The sequence below is a fragment of the Colias croceus genome, chromosome 28 (genome assembly GCF_905220415.1).
Source record: "Colias croceus chromosome 28, ilColCroc2.1".
NCBI classification, from domain to species: Eukaryota; Metazoa; Arthropoda; class Insecta; order Lepidoptera; family Pieridae; genus Colias; species Colias croceus.
Window position 1 is genome coordinate 4,556,766 of NC_059564.1, and position 21,041 is coordinate 4,577,806.

The 21,041-nt window shown below is 34.6% G+C and overlaps 1 protein-coding gene across 2 annotated transcripts; it reads left to right on the plus strand.

Moving 5' to 3' along the window:
* The first annotated feature begins 2,820 nt into the window (after window positions 1-2,820).
* Window positions 2,821-16,680, plus strand: LOC123704102. 2 transcript variants are annotated; one of them, XM_045652375.1, is made up of 11 exons: window positions 2,821-3,325; window positions 3,431-4,492; window positions 4,950-5,129; window positions 5,426-5,491; window positions 6,404-6,505; window positions 7,421-7,513; window positions 8,473-8,571; window positions 12,703-12,851; window positions 15,180-15,285; window positions 15,640-15,747; window positions 16,591-16,680. In XM_045652375.1, the coding sequence occupies exons 2-11, from the start codon at window positions 3,455-3,457 to the stop codon at window positions 16,654-16,656; spliced, it is 2,007 nt and encodes a 668-aa protein (XP_045508331.1). In that variant the 5' UTR covers window positions 2,821-3,325; window positions 3,431-3,454; the 3' UTR covers window positions 16,657-16,680. The 2 variants fall into 2 exon arrangements, with proteins under 2 accessions (XP_045508331.1, XP_045508332.1); XM_045652376.1 differs by lacking the exon at window positions 5,426-5,491.
* Window positions 16,681-21,041: the final 4,361 nt, after the last annotated feature.

Below are 21,041 nucleotides of genomic sequence, written 5' to 3' on the forward strand. Positions count from 1 at the left end.
TGACCGATTAACTTATTAACACGTCTAATCCGTAGAGATATGATTGAAATGTTGTGAAAACGTTATTTTTATAAGATTGCCAATGATTATGCTTTGTTGCGGGGAAATTTTTATATTGGTTACTACCAATATAAGCCAATATAAATCAGTAGATTGCCGCGGCTTCGCCCGCGTTTTCAAAGAAAACACGCATACCTAGTTCCCGTTCCTGTGGGATTTCCGGGATAAAAAGTAGTCTTAGTCTTAATCTCCAGCTACCTACTCACTAATTTAATTGTTATCGTTTCAGTAGTATTTGCGTGAAAGAGTAACAAACATCCATCCATCCATTCTCAGAAACTTTCGCATTTATAATATTAGTAGGATTTAGAGCATGCAGCCTTAACACATCCATAGCCGCGTAGGACCATAAACATTCTAAGAGTTCAATATATGAATGTAACAACCCATTTAGGATGTTTGGGCCTGCCGCGTTACTGTAGGTGTAGTGCTCCCTTGATGATTATTATATAGGGTAAATGACTTTTATGCAATAATAAGAAAAAGAAAGTCTGTTAACCCCAAGCGCCCCGATTGGTCCACGACACAATAGATTTTCTATTGTGTCTGTGATTCCGGGGCCTGAGTTATTAAGAATTAATGTTGCCCATGGGAAGTGTCTGGGAGTACGGACATCTTATTTTTAACTGTATGTATATTAAAACATAATATGTGAAAAGCAGCCATGAAAAAATATGCAAAGTACTGCTTTTATAAAACTTGATCACCTGATAACTGGAAATTGGCTGATTGACCAAGCTAGCCGGTAGGCGTACGATGGTAGCTCATACAAACACAGTCTGGTAAGACACAGAAGGCTGGTAATATTGCTCAGTGAAACAGCTGTATAATGCATCTGCCCCTTACCCCACATGGGTACATCATACATGGGACTTCTTATATACACAAAAAGTCTTTATTTTACACATACCGCCTATAGGCCTGTGTCCCTGCATTGGGCACAAAATATTCTGACTATGAAGACAAAAATAAACGATTGGTTACATGTTCAAGCTATTTAATGTAAGAGTATCAATCCACTGAGTATTTACTTTGCTAAGTTGTTTACAGTTTTCATTCATTGAACTTAAGTTTTTTCGATATTGTCGTAAATTTTCCAAATATGTCCGCAAGCTGCTATTCAACGCTCGAACAGATTCTATCTCTTGAGTCAATTCCATTGCATTTTTCTGTAAATATAATTAGACAGATTAGAAAATTTAACCACAAATTAAAGTTTGTTTGAAACTTATACAAAATATGATAATTTGAGGCCCAGAGCTGTTTTGATTATATTCTTTTTAACCGACTTCAAAAAAAGGAGGAGGTTATCAATTCGGCCGGTATGTTTTTTTTTATGTATGTACACCGATTACTCCTAGGTTTCTGAACCGATTTACGTGATTCTTTTTTTGTTCGATGGGGGATAGTGTCGAATTGGTCCCATAAAAATTTTATTCGGATAGGCCGAGTAGTTTTTATTTTATGAGCATTTTTGTCTGTATTTGTAAATGTTGCAAGCGCGCGTCGGTTGTTTTTAACGCAGTTATCACTTGTAAATAACAGTAACTATAAATTTATACAACTTATTCTTTGATTATTAATTTAGTAGATACATAATTAAAATACCTATATAACTTTTTTAATTAATATACATAATTACATGAACATTCCTAAACTTTTATACTTTCACTTTGATGTAAAATTATACATACCTCCCGTTTAGATGACGTTAAGGAAACATTTGAAGCAGGCATTATTATTTACTTATTTAATTAGTTCAAAAATCGTGTGAACAATTTAATTGCAGTAAAAATAAAAATACAAACAAAAACCCGCAAAAACCGGTCAAGTTTAAATTTTTGAATTTGACAAGCGCTGTCATCTTTTGAAGTATATTATCTATGACAATTATCGTTTAGAAATAGGTAATATAAATATGAATAATTTCGAATTAAAGAATTAATACTGTGATTAATACCTTTTTAAAAATTATTACATTTAGTATAAAATATTGATCTCGTAGAATTCGTATAAAATGGGCACAGAATACTTTTATAATATATGGATGCACCCCAATCCTACGAAATACATTACTTTTCGATATTTAAATATAAATAATATGAACATAATATTTTATGTCTTTAAAATATCAGAAAATAGGGTACCGTATGATTTATAATATTTTACTCATTTATAAAGAAACACCTGCTCACCCCCGCTTCAATTATTCTTTTACTTCAATTATTTCAGTCAGCAAAATTGCACTCTTATAAAAGCGAGTAAGGAACTAGCAAACCCGGCAAACTCCGTTTCGCCACCGTGTTTAAATACTTACCAAACGAAATGTTACTTAGGGCGCTCTATCTGAAAAATGATTTTCCCGGTTTTCCCGCTTTTCTTTAGAAATGTTTCCTGAATTTTCATTGCTACAAACCTCACGGAGCCAGAGACCTTTCCAACGAATGCAAATCCGTGGAAATCGGTTCGTGCGTTCTGGAGTTATAGCGTCAGGAAGGAAAACCCGACTTATTTTTATATAGTAAATACTAAATATTGATTTTGTACTAAAATCAAGGTGCAACCGGTGCGATATTAATTTATGTTTTATATGGTTAATCTTTATATACTCTTCATGATACATTGAGTACATATACATATTATGTTATGAATTAAATAGTTGATAATAAAACATTGAATACCTAATAATTCTAAAACAGTCATTCAAATCGCATGCGCTTGGTGTAGCGCCATCTGTGTGATTATTTGGAAACACGTCATTCGATGTAAAAGGAACGCCGCCATTTTGACATTTGTTTAGCTTTGTGTTCTGCAATATAAAATTAACATCAAATTAAACCAATTGTTAGCCGTATGCTTTTGTTTCCGTCATATAATTATTTGTCTGGTTAGAGTGAATAAAATCATACGCATCGGTGATTTAAATTTCCCTTTCCCAGCGCATAAATCAATACTGTGCTAGTGCCGCTTTTTTTTTATTTTTGCGATTACAATATCGCAATAATTCTGAACTTATAGTGATTTAAAACATAGTTGTTGGTGTTTTTATATTATTTAATGCACTTGTGAAGTAATAAATTTCCTAAAGTTTATAAATAATGTTGTGAAAAGTGAAAGAAAAAAGGGCGCGAAGCATCGCGCGCCGAAGCGCTCGCACAGCCGAGACGAAAATTATTTTGTAGTTTCTTTTGGTTCGTGATGTATAAATATTTACGTTTATATCACATAAATATTTTAAAGGACACTATCTAACACTACAAATCATGTAAGTGCAAAATCAAGTACGAATCCTATATAAAAAACATTTTCGAATTGGTATAAAAAAAAAAATAAACAATTGAATTAATGTGAATTGTGAAACATATTTCAGATAAATTGAAACCATATCATTGCGATGCGGTTAAGAAGTAAGAAGCGGGAGCAGCGGCTCTCAAAGCGAATTTCACAAAAAGTAACGAAAGTAAAACAAAAATCACTGAATCAAACATTCGTTAAGAAGAAGTGGAAAGAGATATTGAATGATGATAACATCCTATCATCAGATTCCGTTATACACTGCACTCGTTCGAAACGTAATGCACTAGGAGTTAAAACACGTCCAGTCAGAACAAAAATCGTCAAAATGGAGAAACCAGTAGAGTCGAAAAAGAGGGAGGAGGTAAAGAAACCAGTGTTTCAAACTGTCGTCCGCAGTTCCAACAAGGACACAGTATCATCAACAACTGTTAAGCTTAAGGAAAAAGCCACAACATCCAAAAATAAGATCAAAGATGTTCGCACAACTCGCAGTGTTCAACTGCGGCAGAGTTCTTTAAACCGAGAACTGAGAAAGACTGAATCCGTGTCGTCAGCTTTGAGTTCCCCGCGGAAAACTAGACGTATGGATAAAACGGAGAAATCTGCGTCTTTAAACAGTTCCCCAATTCGTAAAGTAAGACAGTTGGGTACACCAACACCACGGCTGAACAAAATCGCCATAAGTTCGACAAACGAGAGCCCTAAAAAGAAAATAAAACCAAAAGCACCCATAGTGCCAGAAGTTAGTTACTCTGAAGACAACGATGTAACAATGTACGAGCCTCACACCACAACAGTTGATTTTCCCAAAGAAGAATCTGATACAGACACACATGTTGAATCAACGGAACTATGCCTGCCTAACGATTGCCTCAACGATTTCATGGCTTTGGACTGCGTTCAGTTGATCAATGGGGGTATTTCCACAGAGGAAGATATTAACTTGCTAGCGGATAAAGCAGCCAGGGTCATGACAACGGAGAAGGAGGATGTGCAACGGAAAGTGTCGACGGATAAACGATTAACGAAACGCAGGAAGTCGAGCAATGATTTAGAAATGTATCAGCCTACGTCAACGACTGATGATTTGGATGTGTGTACTGACTTCTTGAGTACAGATGAAAAATATGCTCAGGTATATCTTATTTTAGTTTTTATGAGTGCTTTTTGTATTGTTAATTTTGTACTTTGCAATTTTTAAATGTTAAAAACCTTGAAACTAACAAAAGGCTATTTATACAAAACTACTCCTTTTAAACAAATAAATTTTAACAATATTAGTTTCTTAAATACACAACTTTCCCCATTCCTTCTTTTTCAACAACACTTTTGCAGAGCAAATATAATTGTAAACATACTGTTGGGGGTTGGGATAAATTACATAGACATTAACATAAAAATACTATATTTCAAAGTGAATATAAAATATCTTTAACATGAAACTTACATTTTTTTATCTATTAAAAACGTTAAAAAAAGTTAACAATTTAATTCCCTTATCGGTAATTGCAGCTAACTTTATGTTTCAACCAATTTCAATGATTTCTTATAATATCACAACATTTCTTACCAAAAATAATAACACCCAACAGCCTGACTTTGTGTCCCTCCTGGAACAAGAGACATACGTCCACGACTCAGAGTGCGAGATATCGTCAACATGTGACCAAGGAACGGCCATCGAGAGTCTAGAAGCGTTATCTGCTAGGAGCCCCAGTAGTGGCTTCCTCGCTGAGATCAGTCAAAGTTTGGCTGCGGAGGCTGGTGGATGGGTGAGTTAGAAAATCGAAATAACTCATGTTTAATAAAGTATTTGGTATTTTATATTGGTTGGAATGATTACCAGTACCTTTATTCAAACTAAGATTTTGAGAATGTGTTTTAAAAACTACCTAACACTTTGGTTTGTTCGTAATTTTTTTTCAATGTGACATTTTATTTATCAATTTATCAATTAAAAACAGTAGTTCTAGATTCAATCTTACATGACGTTAGCAAGTCTTATCTTTCTAATTTTATACTACACATTTTTGTTTACTGTTTATTTGAATTTATAATTTAATTTCAGAGCGCTGACATAGTAACAGATGAAAATTCATTGACATGTCACGATGAAATAACACCAGATATTGAGGTAAGTCCTATATTAATATCTTACTTTGCAGAATAATTATTTGGTCTATTATTTTAATGCAATATAATATTTTCGTAGTTTTATAGCGTTCAATGAAATGCCATTTTCGTTGAAGTTGGCGGTGTTATCCCTGTAGGGTGTATCGGTGTATCCCACGCTGATGAGAATTCTTAAAACAACAGATTTTTGTAAGCAAGAATGATTATTTTATTAAAAAAAACTTACATAAATTATTTTTTAATACTACGTCTTTACTATATATGTTCCTACTTACTAAAATAAATTTTCATTTTACTTACAACAGTATATAATATAGTAGTACTGCCGCGCGGTTTCCATCGCTGACTAAAATCAATTTCTATGTGTTATTCTGAATTTTATTACATATATTACTAGCTGCTACGCGCGATTTCACCCCCGTGGCTCCGCTCCTGTTGGTCGTAGCGTGATAATATATAGCCTTCCTCGGTAAATGAGCTATCTAATACTGAAAGAATTTTTCAAATCGGACTAGTAGTTCCCGATATTAGCACGTTCAAACAAACAAACTCTTCAGCTTTATAATATTAGTATAGATTACCTATACCTAGTACTGTAATGTTTCATCTAAATCCGTCAAGTTTTTGAGACAATTCATTACAAACACACTAATAAACAAATTTATCTATTACTTGTTTAAAATTATTGTTTTAAAGAAAAACTCGCATAGTTCCCGTTCCCGTGGAATTTCCGGGATAAAACCTATCCTATATTACTCGTGGATAATGTAGCTTTCGAATGGTGAAAGAATTTTTAAAATCGGTCTAGTAGTTTTAGTTTTAAGTTTTTCATTACAATCAAACAAACAAACAAAGTTTTCCTCTTTATAATATTATTAGTGTAGATAATAATATAATGTTTATGTTTATTTAGGAAGAAGCGGTGGACGTAATAACATCATGCAGTACCAGAGTGGACGCAGAACAGATTTCATCATGGGCCGAGGCGTTTGATCCATATCTGTTTATTAAACAGGTAAGGGACAAAATATTCTAAGATTATATAAGAACTGTTGTGATGTTGAATTTTATATTTTAGTGTTATCGCATTCATAAATTTAAAAAAATGGAGATAATTCGATCACGAGGCGGGATTCGAACCCGCGTCTTCTGAACGTGTGATGTGATATAATTGTGGCAAGTTTTTCCAATTGAAAATAAATGTTAAAATAAAATACATTATTGTTAATATACTAATTTAATTTTATTCATTTGTCATTTAGTATGCTTAGCTAACGTGTAACTGTGATACATTTTTTTTTTTTACTTTTCTGATGTGATATTTGACTTAACAGAAGAATGATGTAACATATTATTACAATCATAATATGTATCAATTAACATCAGTTTTATGAAGGACTAGGTTTCAAAGAAAAACCCGTTCCTGTGGGATTTCCGGGGTAGCTTATGTCTTATTCTGGGTCTTAAGCAACCTAAACCTAAATTTCATTGTAATCAGTTCAGTAGTATTTGCGTGAAAGAGTAACAAACATTCATCCATCCATACTTACACACTTTCGTGTTTATAATATTAGGTAGTAGGACAGTAGTGAATTTAAATCTATACATATAATAAATCTGTAGAAGGGTCAATTCCGTACATTGAAAATATTGAAAAAATAAATAGCAGGGGGTGTTACTGGATCGATACCAAACCCAAATATGTGATTAAAAAAATTTTTGTCTGTCTGTCTGTATGTTCAGGCATCACGTGAAAACTAACGGTTCGATTTCGATGAAACTTGGTATAATTATACTTTATTATCCTGGGCATAAAATAGGATACTTTTTATCCCGGAAAAATACGTAGAATAATAAATCTTAATTTTTCCGCGCGGACGGAGTCGCGGGCGGAAGCTAGTTAATTAATAAACAAATAAATATATTTCAGTTACCACCCCTAGAGAGCGTGGCTACAGGAGCTCTAAGAGCTAGATATCCAGCATTACCTTTGAAGACTAGAACCAGCCCTGATTTTAGCTTGGTAAGTTTATCGAAATTTAAAATCATCCATCTGGTAATTTAGCAAAACGATTTAAGAAAATAAAATGGGAATGTGTGTCCAAAAAAAAAACTTATTAATAATCAAATAATTGACTAAAAATATTTTTGGAAGATCATCATTTATTGACAAGTAACAATAAACAATAATTTATAAAATTTGACGTGACAACGTCTTATAATTCAATAAAGCTGGCTGCACGCACGAAAAAACATGACTCATGCGGCGTTACCTCGCTCTGAGGCGTTCCATGTAAGGCTTGAAGTGCGAGCGAGAGCGCGGAACGAGCGACAAAGAAGCACAATCGGACGTTGTCACGTTCAACTATCGTCAGTAAACCGACTTTACAGACAACCAATATTTTTTTGTATATAATTAAGCTCTTAAATTATTATATCGTATTCATAGAAATCTATACATATAATAAATCTGTAGAAGGGTCAATTCTGTACATTGAAAATATTGAAAAAATAAATAGCAGGGGGTGTTACTGGATCGAAACCAAGCCCAAATATGTGATTAAAAAAAATTTTGTCTGTCTGTCTCTCTGTCTGTCTGTATGTTCAGGCATCACGTGAAAACTAACGGTTCGATTTCGATGAAACTTGGTATAATTATACCTTATTATCCTGGCCATAAAATAGGATACTTTTTATCCCGGAAAAATACGTAGAAAAAAAAAATCTTAATTTTTCTTAATTTTTCCGCGCGGACGGAGTCGCGGGCGGAAGCTAGTTTCTAATAATTGGATACAGTTTATTCTCTTTATGAGATAAACTGATAATGAAAAACTAGACACCTTATAAACTATGTTACACCATACCATAAAATAATATTCAAGACGAAATACCTAGCTCTAAACAACCATATCCACTTATATATCAGAATAATGAAATTCTAATTACTAAGGAAAAATAAAATAAAAAATTATATTTTCACAGGTTTTAGATTTAGACGAGACACTAGTGCATTGTTCGCTTCAAGAGTTGCCAGACGCAAGTTTCCATTTCCCAGTACTGTTTCAAGATTGTCGATACACGGTAAGAATGTAATGCTACTAGCTGTGCCGCTCGGTTTCACCCGCGTGGCTCCGCTCCTGTTGGTCTTAGCGTGATAATATATAGCCTATATTACTCGTGGATAATGTAGCTTTCGAATGGTGAAAGAATTTTTAAAATCGGTCCAGTAGTTTATGAGCCTATTCATTACAATCAAACAAACAAACAAACAAAGTTTTCCTCTTTATAATATTAGTGTAGATAAGTTATACATATACAGTGTGGAAATTTTCTATGGGCCCCGGAGAGAAAGTACTAGAAATACTGGAGATAGCAAATTTTGCTGAAAGGAAACAATCCTTTATTAAATTGAAACTTCTTTTTCGGGGTTGGAAAAACATTTAGTGTAACATTTTTTCGTTACGCGTGACATTTAACCGTTACACGCCATCTTTTTCCTATCCCTACCACGCGTGATTCGACGTATTTCTGTAAAGTTGCATATAGTAAGTTATTTTTTGAAAAGTAAGATCATAAAGAAGTTTCACTTCTTACGTGTGTACACTAGTACACGTACACATATTTTTTTTAAAGTGTAACATTCCTTTATTTTTGAAGTTAAAATTTATATTAGTTAAAATTTAGATTTATAAGTAAAACTAGCTGGTGCGTTGTGCGCGGGCTGCAAGCAGCCCGCGAGCCCCTTTTGCCCCTGGGTTGAAGCAATAGGGCAGTCATTAGAAAATGTGTTAGAATTCCCAGTCCATTTGTAATTTTCTGCTAACAGCGATCCCACAGTCAGTCGGTAATGCTTATAAATTCCCCATTCAAGTATTTTCCACTCCGGGAGGCTGTCCACCTTCGAGAGAGCTTAGTGCGCGGGCTGCAAGCAGCCCGCGAAGCATCCCAGGACAGAAATCTTCAGTCATATGAAAATGCATTAAAATTCCCCGTCAATTTGCTATTATCTGCAAACAGCGATTCCACAGTCAATCGGAAGTGCTTATAAATTTCAAATTCAAATATTTTCTATTCCGGGGGGCGGTTCACCTTCGAGGGTGCATGGTGCGCGAGCTGCAAGCAGCTCGCGGCTCATCCCAGGGCAGAAAGCTTCAGTCATTTGAAAATGCATTCAAATTTCCTATCCATTTGTTACATCTCCTAACAGCGATTCTACAGTCAGTCGGTAATGCTTATAAATTCCCTTTTCAAGTATTTTCCACTCCGGGAGGCTGTCCACCTTCGAGGGAGCGTAGTGCGCGGGCTGCAAGCAGCCCGCGAAGCATCCCAGGGCAGAAATCTTCAGTCATATGAAAATGCATTAAAATTCCCCGTCAATTTGCTTTTATCTGCTAACAGCGATTCTACAGTCAGTCGTTAATGCTTATAAATTCCCCATTCAAGTATTTTACACTCCGGGAGGCTGTCCACCTTCGAGGGAGCGTAGTGCGCGGGCTGCAAGCAGCCCGCGAAGCATCCCAGGGCAGAAATCTTCAGTCATTTGAAAATGCATTCTAATTTCGTATCCATTTGTTATTACATCTCCTAACAGCGATTCTACAGTCAGTCGGTAATGCTTATAAATTCCCCATTCAAATATTTTCTATTCCGGGGGGCTGTCCACCTTCGAGGTTGCGTGGTGAGCTCGCGGCTCATCCCAGGGCAGAAATCTTCAGTCATTTGAAAATGCATTCAAATTTCCTTTCCATTTGTAACATCTGCTAACAGCGATTCTACAGTCAGTCGAAACTGCTTATAAATTACTTATTCAAATGTTGTTAAATTTTTGAAACGTCTTATCGATAGTGGGCAGTGACTTTTCATAATAAACTGTTCAAGAGTTAACCTAACACGCTCGTCGCTTCGCTCCTCGCTACCTATTTGAATATTTAGGCCGGCCGCTGCCGCAACTCGCTCGCTTCGCTCGCTTGGCTCGTGCGGTAGGTAGTTCATAAGTTAACCTAACACGCTCGTCGCTTCGCTCCTCGCTACCTATTTGAATATTTAGGCCGGCCATTGACGCGACTCGCTCGCTTCGCTCGCTTGGCTCGTGCGGTAAGTAGTTCAAAAGTTAACCTAACTCGCTCGTCACTTCGCTCCTCGCTACTTCTTTGAATATTTACGCCAGCCACTGACGTGACTTGCTCGCTTCGCTCGCTTGGCTAGTGCTGTAGTTAGAAATTTAACCTAACTCGCTCGTCGCTTCGCTCCTCGCTACTTCTTTCAATATTTACGCCGGCCGCTGCCGTGACTCGCTCGCTTCGCTCGCTTGGCTCGTGTGGTAGGTAGTTCATAAGTTAACCTTACACGCTCGTCGCTTCGCTCCTCGCTACCTATTTGAATATTTACGCCGGCCGCTGCCGTGACTCGATCGCTTCGCTCGCTTGGTTCGTGCGGTAGTTCAAAAGTTAATAAATATTTTCTACTCCGGGAGGCTGTCGACCCTCGAGGTTGCGCGGTGCACGGGCAGCAAGCAGCCCGCGGTGCCGTCTTTTGCCGATGCTATTCCTATTACCCTTTCTACTATGGAAATTTCCATACAAAATTTTCGAAAAAAAAAATTTCGCGTTTTACCAAAACTTCTTATATCCCTGGAAGCGGACCAGGTTTTGAAGCATTTTTTACTTCAGCGACCCCGACCTAAGTGCCACCGGTTCAGAGAGCCGTTGAATTTCGTGATGTATGGAAAATGGAAACCAGGGGTCGGAGAGAGATTCTGAGTATGCAGTTTTGTGAATATGGCCGATAAGAGCACAAAAGTCAATTTTCAGACCGATCGTGAAGAAACCGGCGCCACCATCTTGCTTTGAAAAATTGGCCATTTTTGAAAAAAAAATTGCGTCCAATTTGAAATTTCTCGATTGCCCTGGTAGCGCCCCATCTTCCTTATCATTTTTTAGTTCTACACACCCCACCTATCTCGCGCCGTTTCGGAGAGCCGTCGAATTTCGCGTTGTATGAAACTCGGAAACCAGCTGTGGAAACTCAATTATGACTATTCTATCTTAATTTGCGGCTCGACTAAAGCCCCTGTGCCAAGTTTCAGCGCGATCGGACCAGAGATGGCCATTTTAGAATTTGTATGGCGGCGGCCATTTTTTCCGCCATTTTGAATTTTTTTCACTATCTGTGGTAATTGCTCAAGGTCTACTACAAGTTTAGTTTGAGCACCCCGGATGTAGCTGCTACCGTTTGCGCGGGCCGTTGACCGTCTTCGAGAGATGAGGGAAAGTTTAAGATTTCGTATTTTTCTGGATATCCTGGGAGCTGGGCGAGTACGAATGCATCATTGGTGTATTTCTCCGTTGCGCCACCTCGTCTAAATTTACGTTTTTATGTTTGCGCCAAAAATGGAAAAATTCCAAAATCGAGCGTCCCACTATGGCTCCCTGGTAGCGTCCCAGGGTGGTGATCATTTTTAGTTCCGACACCCCCCACCCAACTCGCACCGTTTCCGCGGGCCGTTGGAGTTTACGTTGTATGGAAGTTGGAAACGGGGGCCCAGAGCCACTCGAACGGGGCACCGATCGATTCGCCGGCTCGAACAGAGCACGTGAGCCAAATTTGAGACGTAAGGATTCATAAACGGCGATTTTGGCAAAGTACGGCGGCCATCTTGTTTTCGCGAAAATCCCCATTTTTCCACCTCCCCTGGTAATCGCCACCAGTTCCGAGCATTTTTTGTTCAGACACCCCCCCTCCAGGTGGCACCGTTTCTGCGCACCTCCAGGGGTCCACTCTCTTGTCCAGGGTGTTGGAGATGTCAATATTTTTCCGGTGGTCACTCGGCGCACCTCTACACGGTCACGTCGAAATCCCCCCAACTTTCCGCGTAGTTTCCGAGAAACCCGATGTCAGTCAGTCAGTGAGTGAGTGAGTGGTAGTGTAGCTTTATATATTATAATATTTACATATTTTTTAGTTTTCTCATAGATCTCAACGTAAAAAAAATAATTTAGATGTAAGATACCTATCACTGTTTTTTTTTTTATTTTTTTTTTCCAATTAATCCTTGTATTGTCATAACATGTAACCGTTTTATTTCGCATGTGGTGTTAGCCTATAAGTAGTTATTACATTTATGTAAGTTATTTTGTAATCTTTTTTTCTGTATGTTTGCATTGATGTAAATAACTGTTGGCTAAAATAAATAAATAAATATTTTATCAACAGGTATTCGTCCGTACTCGGCCACACTTCGCCCATTTCCTATCACGTGTGTCCCGCCTCTACGAAGTGATATTATTTACTGCGAGCAAGCGAGTGTATGCAGATCGGCTTCTAGATCTTTTGGATCCGAGACGTCGCTGGATTAAGTACCGGTAAGTGACTATATGTGAGCACCAAGTGACTAAAAGTGACTATAAGTAGGCACCAAGTGACTATAAGTCTCTACCAAGTGACTAAAAGTCGCTTCCAAATGACTAAAAGTCGCTACCAAGTGACTAAGTGACGCTCATGTGACTATAGCTGACTCCTACTGGCTATACACAATTCTCTATAGTCTATAGTATCCGCATAGTGACCGCATAGTTATTATAACGCGTGTGATAGCATTACGCAGTGATATTATTTACGGCGAGTAAGCGTGTGTATGCCGATCGGCTTCTAGATCTTTTGGATCCGAGACGGCGCTGGATTAAGTACCGGTAAGTTAAAAAAAAATGACTATAAGTTAGCACCAAGTGACTATAAGTGTGCATTAAGTGATTATAGCTTATCCCCAACAGACTATAAGTCTGCGTCTAGTTACTACACGACCCCCGAGTAACTAGCTGTTCTAAAATGCACATTTTAGAGGACTCTAACTAGTGATAACTGCGTTAAAAACAACCGACTTCAAACTTGTACTTGCAATATTTACAAATACAGACAAAAATGATCATAAGATAAAAACTACTGGGCCTAAAATTTTTATGGGACCAATTCGACGCCATCCCGCATCGAACAAAAAAAGAATCACGTAAATCGGTTCAGAAACCTTGGAGTAATCGGTGTACATACATAACAAAAAACATACCGGCCGAATTGATAAACTCCTCCTTTTTTTGAAGTCGGTTAAAAAAAAGTGAAGTCCCATGTCCCCTAGAGGGGTAAGGGGCAGATGCATTATACATCTGTTTCACTGATCGATATTCTTTAGAGACAAGTAGGTGATCAGCCTTCTGTGTCCTACCAGACCGAGACATTGTTTTTTCTTCGTCTCCACCGGGAATCGAACCCAGAACCCTTCGGTTCTACGCTCACGCGTCAATCACTGTACCAAGGAGGCGGTCAAACGGAAAATGTCCATAAACAAGAGTGGGTTAAACCGCGCAATTACTATGAACTATCACGCGAGTCGTGAGATATTTACGGATTATAACCATCGATGTTAAAAAATTGACCAATGAAAAACTCTGCCTTGGTGTGTCTTGGGCAGACTTTATTTTTTATTTATTAAAAAGGTTCATCACCAGTTTGTTACATATTATGTATCATTCTCGTTTAACAGGGATTTACACATTATTATGCACAACTATTACAGATGAACACTACATTCACAGAAATCATCATAATATAATAAATCTGTAGAAGGGTCAATTCTGTACATTGAAAATATTGAAAAAATAAATAGCAGGCGGTGTTACTGGATCGATACCAAACTAAATATGTGATTAAAAAAATTTTTGTCTGTCTGTCTGTCTGTCTGTCTGTCTGTCTGTATGTTCAGGCATCACGTGAAAACTAACGGTTCGATTTCGATGAAACTTGGTATAATTATACCTTATTATCCTGGGCATAAAATTGGATACTTTTTATCCCCGAAAAATACATAGAAAAAAAGTAAATCTTAATTTTTCCGCGCGGACGGATGCGCGGGCGGAAGCTAGTTAATAATAAATTAGGCGATATCTATATACAATACAAATTAAACAAAAAAGAAATGTGTGTGCTCTTAACATTAAAGAGTTCTGATTAACTACAACAGGAAATATTAAAAAAGTTATTACATTAAATATTTAATCTATATATTACAGATTACAGACATACTGACAATTGAGTATTTGAATAAAAAATTTTTTTGTGCTAAATGGAAAGATTATATATTAGTTTTATAACAAAACAATTTTTTTAAATTTTTTTTTTTTGCAATAATTCAAAAGTTATTTCAAAATAAAAATTAGTCTTTGAATCCAGTACCGAAAACACACCGACAACTCCCGAAGCGTCACCCGGACGCGTGTGACGTCATAATGTTAGTTTTCACACATTGCAGTTGGTACAAAAACGTATACAACTATAACATTTTGACGTCACATCTATGGTGACCAGTCATGGCGCGTTTATAGTCACGTGATTTTAATTTAAATTTCATCAATTTTTAATTGCTTATAATTAATTGAAAAACATTTTTTTTTTGAGTTTTTTGCATTAAATATCAATATTATTAATAATAAAGTTTTAAAATACATGCAAAAAATCAATAATTTTTTTTTATTCAAATACTCAATTATAATATGTGAATTTGAAAAAGACTTTGAACATTACATCCACGAAATAAAGTATTAATGAATGGTTTAAAACCACTTTTAATATACGATTTAAATAGCACCAATAATATTTTATTATTTTAAAACCATAATTAAATTTATATAAAAATCTTCCAGATTGTTCCGTGAGCACTGTCTCCTCGTGAACGGCAACTATGTGAAGGATCTATCGATCCTCGGCCGTGATCTACGCAAGACTGTCATCGTTGATAATAGCCCGCAGGTAAGAAATAAAATAAAATAAGACGCTCATATAAAATCGTTAATTCTCGCGGATTTTGTTTGCAACAACAATCTTTATGAGACAAAATATTTAAAAAAAATGTGTGCGTGTACTAGTGTACACACGTAAGAAGTGAAACTTCTTTATGACCTTATTTTTCAAAAAAATAATTTATGCAACTTTACAGTAATACGTCGAATCACGCGTGGTAGGGATAAGAAAAAGATGGCGCGTAACGGAAAAATGTCACGCGTAACGAAAAAATGTTACACTAAATTTTTTTCCAACCCCGATAAAGAAGTTTCACTTAAAAAATAAATGATTTTTAATAATAATAATGAATATAATTTGCAGGCATTCGGCTATCAACTTGAAAACGGCATACCAATAGACAGTTGGTTCGTGGATAAGAGTGACAACGAGTTGCTCAAACTGATCCCCTTCCTTGAACATTTGGCTACTGTGAGTTTTTATTTCCTAGCTTTTTAATGTTTAATACATTTTTAATTTTTATATATAAATTATTATAATAAATGCAAAAGTAAATCTGTCTGTCTCTTCTTCACGCAATCATTGAACAGATTTAGATGAAGTTTGGTACAATGTTAGTTTGTGACCTAAGTAAGTACATGGGATAGATACTTATAAACGCGAATGTTTGTTAAAACATACACATAAAATTAGGAGACTAACTGTGCCCCGCGGTTTTACCCGCAGTGCTCCGCTCCTGTTGGTCTTAGCGTGACCATATAGCCTATAGCCTTCCTCGATAAATGGGCTATCTAACACCGAAAGAATTTTTCAAATTGGACCAGTAGGTCCTGAGATTATCGCGTTCAAACAAACTCCTCAGCTTTATAATATTAGTATAGATTTATAAACTTCAAAACTAGTTACAATTAATATCATATTAGCTGTGCCGCGTAGATCGAGAACGAACCCGCGGGCAAAAGCAAGTAAATGTATAAATTATGTCATTCTGGTATATAAGCTACATCTCTGCCAAGTATTATCAAAATCCGTTCCGTGGTTTTCGCGTGAGAGAGTCACAAACTTACATACATACTTTCGTATAATATCACATAATTTGTTGGTTATATCAAGCATGATATTCGAAGGGATCTAAAACTGAAATAAAAGTCAGAAATTACTAGATCGATTTTGATATTTCTCTTACAAAAGTAATGTCTACGAAATACATTAAGTAACTAGAAAAAAATATATTATTGAATAGAATAAGACTTTAATTTGTTTCTATGTTCGTTTGTGTCCATATATAAAATGAATATATATCTTTGTTCACAGAAAGACGACGTACGGCCGTACATACGGGATAAATACAAGCTCTTCAGTTATTTACCTCCTGATTAAATATATAATAGATATTCATATATTTTCAAAAAAAAAATGTGTTTGGACACAAAAAATAAAAATAAATAACAATTTAAACCTTTACAAAGGTTTATTCTACCATCTATGTGAAATTAAAAGAATTGTATAAAAAATAAATGAATACTTAAAAATGAAAAAGGTCAAGCGTGTGTCTGGACACATTTTTTTTAATTAAAAATTTTAATAAAAATCACGTTAAATTTTAGACGATACAAAATAAATTAATTATTAAATTGGCATTTAAAAGTATTATATTGGTGGAGTTTTTGATAATCTGTGATTATTTGTATGTTGTTTTTTTTATTTTTTATTTTATAGCGTATGTTGGTGTGTGTGTACAGTCGGTGGAAAAAGGTTTTTTTTTTTTCAGTTTAAATTACTAAAAATGTGTCTTTTGTGAATAAATATTTAAGATTTGTGTAATTTTAAAAGAAATAATGTTTAAACTGGGTTAAACGTAATTGTTTTGTATAAAAATTATAATTATTTGTTAAAAATTATATGAATCTTAAATTTTGCATTTTTTATTGATTCAAACAATTCTTTCGCCATTGAAATAAAATAGTTTCTTTCTGTAGTCGGTTAAAAAACGACAAAAAGTTACCAGACTTAACATTTTTTTTTACACTAAATACTTTTTTTCATCGTCTGTACCGTCGCAGGTTTTTAGTTTAAGAGCTATATACATTTTTATGTTCTTTATTTTATTTTTAGTTTTTATTATTAATAAATATGGAGGAACATATAATTTTATCCTATATTTTTAACGTCCAGTTTTTATTTTTAAGATTCTATTATTATTGTGACGATATTACAAAAATTACGCGTATTCTCATAGTGATAGCAATAATCTAATGTTTTATTAATATACAGGGTTACTTGTAAAACACCGGCAACCTCGCAGGACAAGATAGCTAACATCATAAGTAACAACATTTGTTCTACGACTTTTGATAATTTGTTAGATTTTATTTTCATACAAAAATAAATATTCATTTAATTTTCCGTTTGAATATTATAAACTCTACGCCTCCCAAAAATTACGTAAACAAGAAGCGAACGAGAGGGGGAAGGGGGCGTCGCGTCGTCCATCCGATAATGAATAGAATATAGACTTACAAATGTTAGGAGAGTACAATATAAGTTTAAAAAATCATTTAAAAATAATTTATTGCGTTATGCCAAAAGTCGTAGAACAAATGTTGTTACTTACGATGTTAGCTATCTTGTCCTGCGAGGTTGCTGGTGTTTTACAAGTAACCCTGTATATTTTGGTTCGGGGTGTAAAGTTGAAACTAGCATAAATAGCATATTCTAAGAAATAACACGCGAGGCCGGGTTAAATATTAGTTTGAATGTAATAAGAATGTACTGCGATTCTACACAGCTACCTAATTGATGTAGGTAGTTGATAACAAAACGCAGCAAGTCAACGACTATTAGCTAAGTGAAGGCTATGATATATAAAAGAGCTAGATACGTTACCCGCTCTCTATTTTGGCAAGAAAAAACTCAGGTAAGTGCCCGAGTTTCACTTAGTCACGCACCATTCAGCGTCGTGGCTGGACGTTCTTTTTGTATTTTAATCGGCAGTTGTTATTACGAAGTACATGAGTGAGACATGTATTATGTCTCGTGCGTGAGAGTGAAAGAGAGAACAATTGTATTGGTGATAATGCGTTAGTAAGTAGGTATGTATTAATTACGCTGTTTTTTAGTGCAATGATGTGTTGCTATGTTGACAACTATTCATCCACAAAAATATTAAATCAAAAGTTACGTCTAACAATATATATATATAGTATACTAGCTCTGCCCCGCGGTTTTACCCGCATTGCTCCGCTCCTGTTGGTCTTAGCGTGATGATATATAGCCTATAGCCTTCCTCGATACATAGGCTGTCTAACACCGAAAGAATTTTTCAAATCGGACCAGTTTCTGAGATTAGCGCGTTCAAACAAACAAACTCTTCAGCTTTATAATGTCATGAAAGTTTTGAACTCTATTATTTTAATTGAAATTAGTTAGTATTAAATATGCATAACTCCTCAGAAATAGTTAAATCGCATCAAAATCTGTAGCGTGAATTAAGAGATATAGAAAATAAACAGACAAACCCCAAGTTTTATACTTCTATTATATAAAATAACCATAGTTTTAGTGAATTTCAAGTTTCCCAGTCTATCATTATGCCTAATTCCATCCAAAATTGTTCAGCCGTTGCACCGTAATTTAATTAAAAATATTAACAGTTAATATTATTTTTTTAAAACCAGTGTTTACAACTTTATACCCCGACTTTGGCTATTCTATCATTAAATAACTACTAGAAGTTAGAAAATGTTTTATTATTAAAAATAATTAAATATAGAGGCTTATGGAAATTACGATTAATAAGAATAATAATGTCTTTTTTTACTGCATCGATTATGATTGAGTTTTATATTTTTAGAAGTTCTTTTTCAATTCACTATTGGATTACCGCCTATTTTTAGGTTAGAATGTCTTTAAATGCAGTTTTTTTATTATTTAAATATTTTACTGCATTTAAAAATGGTCGAACAAACATTTTTAATAATATTAGTGACTAGCTTCCGCCCGCGACTCCGTCCGCGCGGATGTCGGTCTTCGCGTGGATTGTTTATTTCTCCATTTTGAGTAACTCTGACAATGACATCTTATAAAAAGTGTACACACGTAAGAAGTGAAACTTCTTTATGACCTTATTTTTCAAAAAATAATTTACAACTTCACAGACATACGCCGAATCACGCGTGGTAGGGATAAGAAAAAGATGGCGCGTAACGGAAAAATGTCACGCGTAAGGGTGTATTCAGAAAGAAAGCTTGAAACTTATAAGCGCTTATCGTTGCTTGTCAATGCTGGTTTTGACAAGCTTGTCAATGCTGGTTTTGACAAGCTTGTCAATGCTGGTTTTGACAAGCTGGTTTGAGCATTGACAAGCGCCGATAAGCGCTTATAAGTTTCAAGCTTTCTTTCTGAATACACCCTAACGAACAAATCTACTAAATCTTTTATCAACCCCGATAAAGAAGTTTCACTTCAAAAATTTTTAATCACATATTTGGATTTGGTATCGATCCAGTAACACTGGTATTTATTTTTTCAATATTTTCAATGTACAGAATTGACCCTTCTACAGATTTATTATATGTATAGATAATATTATTATTATTATAATAGAAATATGAACACCATCGCACTGTTAAAATATTGATTTTTTTTTATATGTTGTATTTACAGTCATATTTTGATAAAAATGTAAAAATGAACCTTACAGTTACTTACTGAAAAATATAGTGTATTTCTTGAATGTCAGACCGTTTTTTCTAAAATTTAAATCAATATATGAAAAACTAATGAAAATCTAAGAAATTTTCTAGGTCTAAATTACGTTTTTTTGTATATTTTATGTCAAATGAACAAAGAATTATTTATCATTATCAAATTCTGACTGAAAATATAATTCTATTGCATTTTCAAGAGCATTGGCAGCTATTAACAGCTAAAGTCCTATCAGAAATGGTTTAATAATTAACATTTATAATTACATCTAATGTAAAAACATTTTTCCATACATCCCTTATTAATTTGTTGTTTTATATTGAGACGATTAAAAGTTATTTAAATTAAAATTATTAATATAATGTATAGATTTCAATCATTTTCTAATTTTTTCGTAAAAAATATATCTTTGTGGGATAACATTGGAATCCCATAAAACAGTATTTATTATATATTTAATAATTTTATTAAAAAATCGTTTATTTTTCGTTTTATATTAGAATTATAATTAAAAAATAAATCACATTATACTAATAGCACAAAAAATAAACGTAATTTTGTCCTTACAGTAATAAGAAAAAGCCTAAATATTTATTTCAGCCTAATTTTTGCAAAAAACTACATAATATGTACTTCAAAAATATTTTAGGGGCAGTTATATTATCATTTACTAGGTATTGGTGTTTCATTTAAAAAAAATTGTTAAAAAAACGGATTTAAATCGTGAAAAAAGGCAGCTCACAATAAATTACCTTAAAAATCACACAAAGCTTCCTTCCTTAATATGAAGGGTTGCCTGGTAGAGATCGCTACCCAGCGATAAGGCCGCCTTTTGCTTATTTTATATTATGTGTTGTGTGCTTTTCCACTTGTATTTATCTATTTATAAGCAATAAAGAATATTCATTCATTCATTCATTCATTCATTCATTCAAAGCTTAAAATTTTATTTATAAGTATAAAACATAATCACGATTTAAATAATTTAATTTTAAATTTTTTATATCTTATAGACTATCAATTGTTATTAAAAATAGTTTATTTTTGTATTAGACTTG